Source organism: Acinonyx jubatus, chromosome A3 (assembly GCF_027475565.1).
Source record: "Acinonyx jubatus isolate Ajub_Pintada_27869175 chromosome A3, VMU_Ajub_asm_v1.0, whole genome shotgun sequence".
NCBI lineage: Eukaryota > Metazoa > Chordata > Mammalia > Carnivora > Felidae > Acinonyx > Acinonyx jubatus.
This window is the reverse complement of record NC_069388.1, coordinates 108530963-108544435: the sequence shown is the minus strand read 5'-3', so window position 1 is coordinate 108544435 and position 13473 is coordinate 108530963. Positions and strand designations below refer to the sequence as shown.

The window sequence follows — 13473 nt, the reverse complement described above, 5'->3', positions numbered from 1 at the left end:
CTCAGAGCCCAAAGGAGAAAACCCACTGGGAGGAGGCAGCGCTAATCCACAGTGTCAAACACATTAAGTAAAGAAGCTTCTGATGAGAGAAGCTCATCTTCCAAAGCTCCATGAGAATCTTTTAACCGCACACAGTTGCCAGGGTAACTGAAAGGAGCGGTCATGGTCCACCTCGCCTTTTAGTGAGGTCCTCAGCCCTTCCCCCAGATTTACTGCCCTTCCATTACGGAAGATAAATAACTCTTGGAAGGAGTTCTTTAGCGCTCATTTGGGGGCATGCCTGCAAACTAGTATTTTTTTCCTACTGGCAATAGAAGATCTAAACTACCACTTTAGAAACGTAATTACTGTTTGCAACCTTACTAGAAATCACTATTGGTCGAAGCCTTTGTGGATGCGGTAAGCATTACCATATGTCAGGTTCTTAACGAGGTACAAAATGATGGTCCGAAACACGCACACCAAAAAAGGCTTTCCCTTTTTGCTTTTCTGACACGCAAAAACATGCCACATGGATCAATGAGCCTAATGGCAGAGGCCTATCTCCATCATCGAACACAGGGATGACCTCTCTAGTCCCCCACTGTCCACCAGTAAATCTCTCTGCTTCAGGATTTGACCTGACTGTACGTGGTGATCAAAAGCGGTCCTGGGGAAAGTGAGCCTGAGTTGTCCACACCTTGGTTATAAAAAATATTTACCTATAATATTTATGGAAAATTCCTAGACTGGAACATCAGTAAACATAACCCTCTTATAAACACACTGGGAAAAAAAATCTCAGAAATCACAGTTGCTCAACCCTGGCACTACTGGTATGTCAGGCTGGATAATTCACGGTTGTGAGGCTGTCCCATGTGCTATAGGGCATTCAGCAGCATCCCTCGCCCCACCCTTCTACCCACTAGAAGCAGAGGCCCCACCCCAAGCTGTGACAACCAAAAATGTCTTCAAACACTACCATACCTTTTTGGGGAGGGGGCAAAATCCTCTTGGTTGTGAACCATGGTCTTTTTTTTTTTTTTAATATTTATTTATTTTTGAAGGAGAGAGAGAGACAGAACATGACCAGGGGAGGGATAGAGAGAGAGAGAAAGAGAGAGAGAGAGAGGGAGACACAGATCCGAAGCAGGCTCCAGGCTCCAAGCTGTCAGCACAGAGCCTGACATGGGGCTCGAGCTCATGAGCCTTGAGATCATGACCTGAGCCAATGCTTAACTGACTGAGCCACCCAGTTGCCCCGTGAACCATGGTCTTAAACATATCGGAAACTCCACAGTGACATTCTCACAGCATCAGCTCAAGGTCACCCACTCCCAGAGCACCCCAGGTGTGCAGGCTGTGTTCTTCCTCCTCAGGTGCTGCCACAACTTGTGAGATTCTTTGTCACACTTGTTCCCAGAGCCTCCCTCCAGACCGGGATATAGCCTCTCAAACCCCTGCTTGAGGCTACCACAAGACTGGCACCAGGGCCCTTTTTATCTTAAGGGTTTTCATTTTTTTACTACTAATCATGTCAGAGAAAGAGATAACTAAAACGAGATGAAAAGGGTTTGGGGGCACCTAGGTGGCTCAGCTGGCTAAGCATCCAACTCCAGATTTCGGCTCAGGTCATGATTTCACAGTTTGGGAGATGGAGCCCCGCATCGGGCTCTGTGCTGACAGCATAGAGCCTGCCTAAGGTGTCTCTCTCTCTCTCTGTGCCCCCCCCCCCAACCTCTCTCTCTCCCTCTCTCAAAGTAAATAAACAAACTAAAGAAGGGGAGGTTCGAATCAAAGCTTCAAGAAATAGAAACCGACTCCAACTGGCTGGAGTAAAAGGGCCCAGAAACATCTATGTCATGAGCAGGAGACCCAGTCCAGCTGGACCTCCGTCACACTGGAAATGGGAACTGGAAAGTGGCCAGAAACCAAGGTGTCTTCTCCCCCTGCTTCTCTTGGGGCCATAGGCTTTCTCTTCTCCTCTCTTTGGCCTTCATCTCTACATCTTATTCAGGGTCCCAACTCCAAATCCCAAGGGGGATCTTGATTGGCATAGGTTATCTTTTCCTGCCAGACCAGCTGCATCACTTAATTTTAGCATTATTATTTCTGCGTCTGACTGTAACATCTGAGACATTCATTTCAGGGGTCTTTTGAGATTAAAGCCCTAGATGTAACCAGGCATTTAAATGTGCAAAGAACTATACAAATGAGTGGAGTTTTTATTTTATAATATATAATATATAATAAATCATGGGATTTATTTACAGTAACAGTTACGTGAGAGGTTTGATATAGTCAAAAGAGCATGGGACTAAAATAGAGACCTGGCCTTAGACAAGTCACTTCACTGCTCTGAATTATAGGGATAATAATGGCCATTCTACATCAAGAGGTTCTTAGGTGATTCAGATGAGAGAATTGTTGAGAAAGCTTCTTACGGACTCTGTCACTGTTATAGTCTTCTGTAGTCACAAAGACAGGTACTTTGAGTTAGGAAAGAATCGGGAATCATTTCTCAGCTACAAGCCCAACTGAAAAGGAAACACATTATCTCACTTGTCAGGTGGTCCAGAGGTGGGCCCCACCTCCAGGCACAAGACAGAGTTCCAGCTCCATTTCTCTGCGATTCACTTGGCCGTCCTCCTCCTTTTTTGTGTTGACTTTTTCCTCACACTGACTTGTCTCGTGGTCACAAGATGGCTGCCAGCAGACCAACAAGGGAGGCAACCTCTCTCCCTGAAAAACACAGACTTAAGTCTTTCCATTCTGTGTGTCTGACACACCTCAGGACACAGCCCGCCCTTGAACTAGGCGCTATCGCTTGGAGGGGGCCCCGTGTTGATAGGCTCAAGGCTGGGGTTCTGAAGCAATTGCCAGCAAGGGGGAGAAAGTATATATAACAATCCTTGGCTTAGACTTGGAATCAGGATCCACCCCAGGAGCAGGGAGAGAGCAGCTTCCTCTAAGTCATCTGTGTGCATTTATTCTTTTTATCAAATTGGGGTTGTGTTAGGAAAGAGGAAGTGGAGAAGAAGTCGCTCTGCTTAGGCAACCATCAGCGTCCTGTCCGCAAAGCCTGCCTCAGAGCATACCTTCAAGTAGCCTGGTATATTCTTAGCAGCCAACATGGAGAAAAGGGAAACTCTCCCCTGCCTCCCTTGCCTATTTGGCTTGTACTTTTCTGTTGGTATTTCTTTAAGATAGAAGAAGGGATTGGAAAGAGAAGGAAAATAAGGAAAGGGAGAAAAACTACCATGCTTTCTGGCTCGCTCCTGTGCTCTCTCCCTACCTCCCTCCCTCCCTCTCCCTCTCCTTCACAGAATCCTGGGGGATTGTAATAGTGACTGCTGGTGTCATGGCAACAGGAAATGCAGTGTTTCAGGCCCAGCCCAGAGGAATAGGATCTATGTAAAGGTTTATATGCAGATCGAGGCCACCTCCACATTGAAAAGACCCCTCCTAGGACCAGTCTTCCTTCTTCCAACCTCACTAGATCAACCCACATCCACTGACAAACAGCTGAGGCTTTACATCAGGCAGAGATGGGGAAAGCAAAAGGCTGCACATGTAGCCTCTCCCCATTCAGAGATGTCTGCCCTCGGGGGATTTTTGGCATTTTGGAAATACAGCACAAGCCTCTCATAACTATTAAGCGTTTCCAGATGGACACTGGCTCTTTCTGCCTTGTGGACAAAGAGTACTGTTAGGTGCTCCCCCTTGTAGCATCATAGATCAGACAAACACCAGCACTGCATAAATCTTACACGCCCACTAGGGCAGATTTTCTGCAAGTGAGGGGCTCCAGTAAGCCTCTAGGGGGCTTATTAAAAATGATGAATGCAAAAATAATTTTTAAGTCTTCCATGTCTCCCTATTGCCTAAAGGATCAATTGCACATTCTTTAGGCATGACATTCAAGGCCAACATGGCCCCTTCTTTCCTCTCTAACAGTCTGATCTCTCGCCCAGCCTCTCAGAGCAGCTCCCAGTTCCTGAAGCTACTCAGTCCCCTGTGTCCTGTCCTCCCCTCCTCACTCATTGTGTTCCGACCTGCCAGTTAAACGAGTTCAAGCCCCTTCCAATCCCCATGCCCCAGGCCTATGTGACCATCCACACTTTTTGCCATCACCGTATCCTTGACAGCAGAGATTCTCACTTCTGGCTGCACAGGGGAGTCACCGGGGGAGCTTTAAAACAATATTGATACCAACTCAGAGCAATTACATCAGAACAGATGAAGGAAGCATACTTATTACAAAACAGTGATTTGCCAATGCAGGGCTCTGGTCTCAGAATGCCTGCTGTGAATTCCAGCTCTTCTTCCGCAGCCTTGTGACCTTGGGCAGAGGACCTCTACAATTAAGGCAGGAAGGAGCCCCCACCTCATGGGGTTGTTGCAAAGATTAAATGAGCCATTATTGACACTTAGTATGTGCTCAGTCTGTGTTAGTTATGGTGAGGGCATATCAGTCTCCTTCTAGAAGACCCTAGGCAACTTGATGATGGGACCTGCATCTCGCTCCTCTCCGCCTAGCATGGAGCACACAATTTTTTTGGATGATTAAATGGATGCACGAATGAAGATGAATTGTGACGAGGAGGTCACAAAGATTTACAAGAAAGAGGTGACCCATGAGCTGAACGTTGAGAGATGGAGAGGCTTGTGTAAGGCAGATGAGGAGCTAATCCAGACAGAGGAATAGTAAGCTCATGGGACACACGAGACGCTGAGGTGTCGTGTGTAGAGAAAAACCCTCCTCTGACTTCCAGGTGTGCTGGGGTCAGAGGAGAGGGTTACGGACAAGAACTGCAGTGTGATGGCTTGAAATCCCTCACTGAGGAAGCCAGGCTTTTATTCCACAGAGGATGAGTGGACTGTGAAGGAGGATTCTGAGAGGGTGAATGTACACTCGGACCCATGCTTCAGGAAGCTGATCCTCCCCAGCTGGGGGGAAGGATGACCCGGAACAGAAAGCAGAGAGCAAGGAATGGGTTGGGAGATGACTGCAGCTTCTCGTTAAATATCGATGTTATCTATGTTCAATCTTCCAAACAGCCTGTTTCACTAATTTCTGACTTATTTACATAGGGGCACAGAGTAAGGATTTCAACAGAACAAAACTGTCACACTCACTTCTGTCTCTCATCACCACTTACCGGGTTTTCTTTCTCTGAGGTAATCAATGTTATTGAGATAAAAAAAATATATAGGAAAGTTCTATGGACAATTGTATGCCAACAAATTGGATAACTTAGCTGACGTGGACAAATTCTAGACACGCAAAGCCTACCAAGACTATGAAGAAATAGTAAATCTGAATAGACCTGTAACTAGTATAGAGATTTAATCAGTAATCAAAAATCGCCTGACAACAAAAAGCCCTGGGTCTGATGGCTTCTCTGGTGAATTCCACCAAACATTTAAAGAAGAACCAATATCAAACCTTCTCAAACTTTTCCCAAAAACTAAAGATAAGGGAATGCTTCTTAAATCATCCTGTAAGGCCAGCGTTACCCAGAGCCCAAATTAGACAAAGGCACCACAGGAAAAGAAAACTACAGTGTCGCCTAACAATACAATATCCCGTATAAGTGTGGATGCAAAACTCTTCCACAGAATATTAGGAAATTGAATTCAGAAGCAGATTAAAAGTAATTATACAACATGACCAAGTGGGATTTACTCCTGGAATGGAAAAATGGTTGAACATGCAAAAATCGACTAATGTAATATACCATGTTAATAGAATAAAGGGAGGAAAAAACAAACATCATCTCAAGTGATGCAGAAAAATCATTTGGCAAAATTTAGTACCCTTTCATGATAAAAAATACTCAGCAAACTAGGAATAGAAGGAAACTACCTGAACATAATAAAAACCATATATGAAATCTTATAGCAAACCTCCTGCTCAATGGTGAAAGACTGAAAGTTTCTCCTTAGGGTCAGGAACAAGACAAGGATGCCCATCTGTTTTTACCACTTCTATTCAACATAGCACTGGAAGTTCTAGCCAGAGGAATTAGGCAAGGGAGGTAAATAAAATTCATCTAAAATGGAAGGAAGAAGTAAAATTATCTGTTTGCAGATGGTATGCTCTTATACGTAGAAAATCCTAAAGATTACACAACCAAATTGTTAGAATGAATAAATGAATTCAGCCAAATAGGATACAACGTCAACAGGCAAAAATCACTTGCATCTTTATACATGAAGAACGTACAGTCTAAAGAGGAAATTAAGAAAACAATTCCATTTACAATAGCATCAAAAAGAATAAAATACTTAGGAATTTAATCAAGGAGGCTAAAGACTTATACAATGAAAACTACAGAATATTGCTGAAAGAAACTGAAGGAGGCATAAATAAGTAGAAACGTATTCCATATTGATAAGCTGGAAGACTTAGTATTTTTTTTCATTTTATTATATGTATATATTATATATAATACACACACACACACACACACACACACACATATATATATAGAGAGAGAGAGACAGAGAGACAGAGAGACAGAGAGACAGAGAGAGAATCCCAAGGAGACTGCACACTTAGCACAGAGGCTGATACATAGCTGGATCCCATGACCCTGGGTCATTACCTGAGCCGAAATCAAGAGTCAGATGCTCAACCGACTGAGCCACCCAGGTGCCTCTGGAAGACTTAATACTTTTACGATGTCAATACCAAGGCACCTGGGTGGCTCAGTCAGTTAAAAGTCAGACACTTGATTTCGGCTCAGGTCACGATCTCATGGTGGAGCCTGCTTAAGATTCTCTCTTTCCCTCTCTTTGCCCCTCCCCCACTTGCAGGCATTCACATGCTCACTCTCTCTCTCTCTCTCTCAAAAATAAATAAGTAAAATAAAGTCTATTTTTAAAAAGATCTCAATACTACCTAAAGCAATCTATAGATTCAATACAATACCTATCAAAATTCTAATGATGTTCTTTGCAGAAATTGAAAAACGCATCCAAAAATTTATGTGAAATCTCAAGGGACACCAAATAGCCAAAACAGTCTTGAAAAAGAAGAGGAGAGCTGGAGGACACACAGTTCCTGATCTAAAAGTAAAAAAACAAATTACTACAAAGCTATAGTAATCAAAATAGTGTGGAATTGGCAGAGAAACATACATCGACAGAAACATACATGGAACAGAATAGAGTGCCCAGAAATGAATCCTTACATATATGGTCAAATCATTTTTGACCACGGTGCCAAGACCATTCAATAGGGAAAAGACAGACTCTTAAACAAATGGTGCTGGGAGAAGAGCATATCCACATGCAAAAGAACAAAGCTGTACCCTCACCTAACACCATAAACAAAATTTAACTCGAATGGACCAAAGATCTAAATGTGAGACCTAAAACTATAAAACTCTTAGGGGAAAACATACGACAAAAGCTGAATGACATTGGATTTGGCAATGATTTCTTGGATATGACACCCAAAGGCACAGACAACAAAAGAAAAATAGACAAATTAGTCTTCATGAATATTTAAAAATCTTGTGCATCAAAGGCACTGTCAACAAAGTACAAAAAAATGGGTTAAAATATTTGCAAATCATAGCTGATAAGAGATTAATATCCAGAAAGTATACGTGACTCCAAGAATTCAACAAGAAAACCACCTGCTAAAAAACCAGGCAAAGGACTTGAATAGACATTTCTTCACAGAAGATCTCCAAGTGACCAACAAGCACACAAACAGTTGGTCAACATCCCTAACCATTAGGGAAACGCAAATCAAAGCTGCGACGAGATGCCACTTCACACCCATTAGAATGAGTACCATCGAAAGAAACTGAAAATAACAAGGTTGGTGACAACATGCAGATGCTAGACCCCTTGAGTGCTGTTAATGGCCACGTAAAATGGTGCAGCCATTCCAAAAACAGTATGGTGGTTCCTCAAAACACAAGAACATAAAACTACCATATGATCCAGTGATTTCCCTTTGAGGTATAAACAAAAGAACTGAAAGCAGGGTCTCTAAGAGATACTTGTACATCCGCGATCACGGCAGCATTTTTCACGATAACCAAAGTGTAGAAGCAACCCAAGAGTTCATGAACAGGTGAAAGGATAAGTAAAATGTGGTTTATACATACAATGCAGTATCACCCAGCACCAAAAAGAAAGAAATTCTGAGACAGGCTACAACGTGGATGAACCCTGAAAACATCATACTATTTGAAATGGGCCGGTCACAAAAAGACAAATACCATATGATTCACTTAAATGAAGTACTTAGTCAAAATCCTTGAGGCAGAATGCTGGTTGCCAGGGACTTGGGAGTAGGGGGAGATGGGGAGTTTTTGTTTAATGGGCATAGAATTTCAGTTTTACAAGACAAAAAGAGTTCTGGAAATCGATGGCGGTGATGATTGTACGTTATGAATGTGTCAACATTAACCTCTTACAAAATGGTTAAGACAGTAAATTTTACATTTGTGCATTTTGGCACAATTTTTAAATTGGAGGAAAAAAACCCGAAGAACCGTATAAATATAAGGTGATGTTATTATTTATTACCAACTCGCTCTTTTCTAAATCCAGGCAACGAGAGGTCTAATTAAGTTGGCTGGCTACTCCACTTACGTTAGTGTGTATTTTTATTTCACAATCAGGCTTCATTTGCCTCACCAGAACTTCATGTTCAGGACTCCATATTCCATCTCATGGCGCAATCCATAAATTCATGAATCAGTAACACATTCTTTTGGAAACTCCAGTTGTCTGGGTTTTGTTCAAACCCTGGTGAGCACATGAGGATTCAGGGCTCCAACATTACTGTGCACCACACAGTTTCGTGGCACTGGACAGTCTACAAGTACTGCTTAACAGCGGTGGCAGCCATCCTCAATTCCGGCCTCTGGAATGGCTAAGAGAGGGTTAGAGGTTTTTCAACACACATTTCAAAAAGGCACATTTATACTTTCTTTCAGTATATGAGTGAATGGGCCAAACAAGGAGAGAAATTGAAGTGGTAAGAAAGAGGCCTCAAAACATTGATTCCAAGAGACCAGAGTGATTCTAGTCCATGATGAATGAGTCAGCATTTGGGTGATAACTCCTACAGGATTAGAGTGTTTCCTGGAATCCTGTTTGTTTTTATCCACCCGTCCCAGCACGTAAAGGTCAGGTCCATCATGTCTCCTCAAGTTGTAAGACACAGATCTGAGAGCATTTCTCTCTGCAATCCATCTTCAGTTTGTTGACGATCAATAATGCTTATTGAGATATAAATCACATGCCATAAGATAACCCTTGAAAGTGTACAATTCACTAGTTTTTAGTGTATTCACAAGATTGTCGGTTTTCTTTTTTTATTTCCCAGGGAAAGGAGAAAGCCCCAGCTACTCACTCATTAATCCAACATGTATTTATCGGGCACATAAAAAAAAATCGAGTGAAAAATCCTTGCCCTCATGGAGCTTGCATTCTAGTGGAGAACACAAACAGTAAACAAGTAAAACAAATAAAGTATGTCAGTGGCAATAGTAACATGAAAAAAAAATAGTGGGAAAAGGATAGGGTGTACCAGTTGGTGGTGGGTGGCAGAGGTTATGTTGGGTGGTAAGGGGATGTCTCAAGAGAAGGTAACATTTAAGCAAAGACTTGAAAGAAATGAGGCAGTAAATCATGTTCTGATCTTGGGGGAGGGGCATCCAGGTAGAGGAAACAGACCATGAGATGAGAAGTGTGTGCTAGAAACAGCCAGGAGGCCATTGTACTCAGAGCTTAACAAGTAAGGGAGAAAATGGGGAGAAATGAGGTCGGGGGGGCCAATGGTGCAAAATCACATAGGGTTGTAAGCCACTTGTCAAGACTTGGGCTTTGATTCGGAGTAACATGGGGAGCCACTTCAGAGTTCTGATTGCTGTGAGGATTGTGGAGTCAGAGGAAGAAGGAACTAGCCCAGTAAGGAGGCTGATTGCGATAACCAGGTGACAGGAGGCATGGCCTGGAGCAGATGGCAGTAGTAAAGATGATAAGACATGGTCAGATTCTGGATACATTATGAATATAGAGCCAACAGCCTTGGCTGATAGGTAAGAGGTGGAGAAAGAGAAGCAGAAATCAAGGGTGACCTGATAAAATCTGCAAAGCTGAACAGTAACAGCCAACTGGTGGGGCTGGGTTAGGTCGGTACAGTAGGGTAGCTTGATATACTGCATTTATTCCATAAAAAGTTAACGGTTTCGTCCTGAAAACATGTTAAGTGGCTCCGGAGCTTCTCAGAGTCAAAATAGTAAAAGACGAAAAAAATTTTTTAATTGCTATCACCCTATTTCCAAAACATAACCCAGCTATTTAAGCATCAAATTGCCAAACTGACTGTATGTATGATTTTATTTCTATTTTGAAGCTAAGAGCCGTTATTTGTCTATTATGTAAACAGTAGTCAACAACTTTTATTGGGAAATTTAACACATTGCAATTGTTGCTGGCAATTAGCAAAATAATCCATTCTGTTTGAGGTTACTCTTGCTGCCTAATTTAATTGTCTGTAATAAAATCTTTCATATACTAAAAAGTTTTATTTAAGTTAATTGCATCAGGTACTTGTATTACTACCTCAACCATAATTTGATAATTGCTTTTTGTTAATAAAATCTGCATAGTACTGAATCTAAATATTGGGTATAAGCTTGCACTGGACCTAGCTAGTCCTAGATGGTGTTCCCAATTCTCTACTTTGGTGGCTTCGTCATCAGCCATGGAATTTTTACACAGAAATCAACAAACGCTACAAGTCAGGGGCTTTCCCTGTCTCCCTGCCCCAGAGAATAACACCACTGGGGACAGCAGAGTGCAGGGTATGAATGCCAGATTTAGGCCACACAGCAATGGCACTGGGCAGAGAGCCATGCACCCCAGAAGACAGGGGTGCTTTATCACTGACATCGCTTAGAATTGCTAGCTTATAAAGGTAATAAAAAGCAGACCAACCTTAAGCGTTTAAATTCTTTCAGACAATGTTCTTCCTCACTGCCTGTGCCCAGGGCAGATCCTTCCTACCTACTCCACCTCCATTCCGGTCCTACTGACCACCCTGGTCACCAGGGATGTGACATTTAACCTTTCTAAGCCTTACTTTCCTGAAGGCATCATAAAATCTGCCACACTGGCTTATCGTGAAGATTTGAGGCAACAGAGTACACAGTATGTGCTCCATGTAATGAGTAATGGTAGTATAAACAAACCTTTTAGAGTTTCCTCATAGCCTCAAGAGAAGGAGGAAACCCCATACAGATCGATAGCATCTTCATATCCTCTATGCTAACCTCTGAGCTCCTGTCAGTGCTGTTCCTCCCCCAAGTGACCTTGGGGTCACTTCTCCCTATTTCTGCATGTCCAAACTGTTGGTCTTTCAAAGTTGATCAAATGCTACCACCTCTAGGAGGCTTTCTCTTATCCCCATGGCTGTCATTATCTCTCCTTTCTCTAAAATTCCCTGGCCTCCTAGGGAATCTCTGACAGTATCCCAGACCTACTGGATTAGAATCTGCGTTTTAACAAAATCTCAGGTAATTCCTATGCATGTAAGATTTAGCAAGTCTTGCTCTAAACCACGGGTCCTCAAATTTGTCAGCACATTGAAATTACCTGGGGGAGTTCTTAAAAACACAATGCTAGATCCCACCTTAAGAGATTTTGATTCAATTAGTCTGAGGTGCAGCCCGGACATCAGGGCCTTTTAAAACTCGCAGATGTGGGGCGCCTGGGTGGCTCAGTCGGTTGAGCGTCCGACTTTGGCTCAGGTCACGATCTCACGGTCCGTGAGTTTGAGCCCCGCATCAGGCTCTGGGCTGATGGCTCAGAGCCTGGAGCCTGCTTCCGATTCTGTGTCTCCCTCTCTCTCTGACCCTCCCCCGTTCATGCTCTGTCTCTGTCTCAAAAATAAATAAACGTTAAAAAAAAATTTTTGAAAAAATAAAACTCGCAGACGATACTAATATGCAGCAAAGTTTGAGAACCACTGGTCTACACACGCCTCTTCTATTCCCTTATGGAGCCTGGCACACTTACTAACGTTATGGTTATTTGTATCTACACATGTCTTCCCACTTCTTTTAAAATATAAGTCTTTTAAGAAACCTTTATTAGTTCCATTTCCATCACTTCCTCCCTAATAATACCTAGCCATATAATAGGAATTTAATCAATATTTATTGAATGAGGAATGCATTGTTTACTTGTAATCCAAAAATGTTCTCTCAATATCATAAGTGTAGCTTTTGTCCTAATTTAAAGGATGGTTGAACATCTTCCCGAAATTGTGGAGTTACTTTGTCTTCGGTTCTAAGTAAAGACCAAACCTGTGAAGAATAGGGACTAGTGGCCAGCAGGGGTTCTGGGTACCAGTGAGGCTGGCCACTGCCATCTCTGTGGGCTCCTTAGAGCAAGCTGCCACTTAGAATCCTGAGACTCCAGGGAGCGATGCAAAACGAGGCAGCCCTCCCCGCCCCGCCCCCCCACTCCATGCGTCCAATTTCAGAACTCTTGGCTGAAATGTGACGGTGTTATTGTTTCTTCCTCTCCAGGGTGCCATTTTGATTTTTATGGGGATTGTTGTCCTCACTATGAAGGCATCTGTTATTGAAATGTTCCTTGGTAAGTACTTTTATATGTGTATCTGGATACACTTTTAACATTTTCCTAAAGTCCAAAGAATCTTGCCAAGAAAAGGTTTAAACCAAGACAGTGCATGTAAACAGCACAGTGTATCTTTTTATGATACATAGTTTGGAGGGAAGTTTCAGTGAGAATGTTAACTGTGGATCAAATTCAGGATGTAAGTGTGTATATATTTTTGTATAAGGCAAATGTATGTATTACATGTTTGTACATATTACACACATTTATATGCACATATCTGTGCATTCTTCAGCAACTAGCCAACATTGCAGATAGAGCACATTTAAGGATTCTGAATTTGGGAACATTCTTGTTTCTTATTCCTCAAAAAAAAAAAAAATTATTATCACTGACATGACCTTACTTGTAACCACTGGTGACCCATACTTTTGGAGATGAAACCCTTACCCATTGTCAGCAGGGAACACAATTTTGGGTAGGCTCTGGAGGAGCAGCAGCTCGCCCAGAAGAGAGAAGAGGGTTGACGGGTTTAGCTTTAAGCCGAAGGGTAATCTTCTAGTAATTTCAACCCCACTGCACCCCAACCATGTTGGATAGAGTGACCCCACGGATGGCTGTGATACTAATGCCAGGGAAGTGTGCAAAGCCCTTTCAGGCAGTCTATCTGTTCACTAGGGCTGCCACAACACAATACCACAAACCGGGGGTGGGGGTGGGGGTGGGGGGTGCTTCAAATGGCAAGATTTTATTCGCTCACTGTCCTGAAAGCTAGAAGTCCAAACTCAGAGTGTCAGCAGGCTTGGTTTCTTCAGAGGGCTGTGGTGGAGAGTCTGTTCCATGCCTCTCTCTCAGCTTCTGGTTGTTTGCGGG

The 13473-nt window shown here is 42.8% G+C and overlaps 1 protein-coding gene across 1 annotated transcript in view; it reads left to right on the top strand.

Moving 5' to 3' along the window:
* Positions 1-13473, top strand: part of VIT (vitrin) — a 104906-nt gene that overhangs the window by 10693 nt on the left and 80740 nt on the right. Inside the window, exon 2 of the mRNA XM_015064230.3 lies at positions 12549-12618. Within this exon, the coding sequence (XP_014919716.2) occupies positions 12567-12618 (52 nt within the window). The 5' untranslated portion in view covers positions 12549-12566. The remainder of the gene's footprint in view (positions 1-12548; positions 12619-13473) is intronic.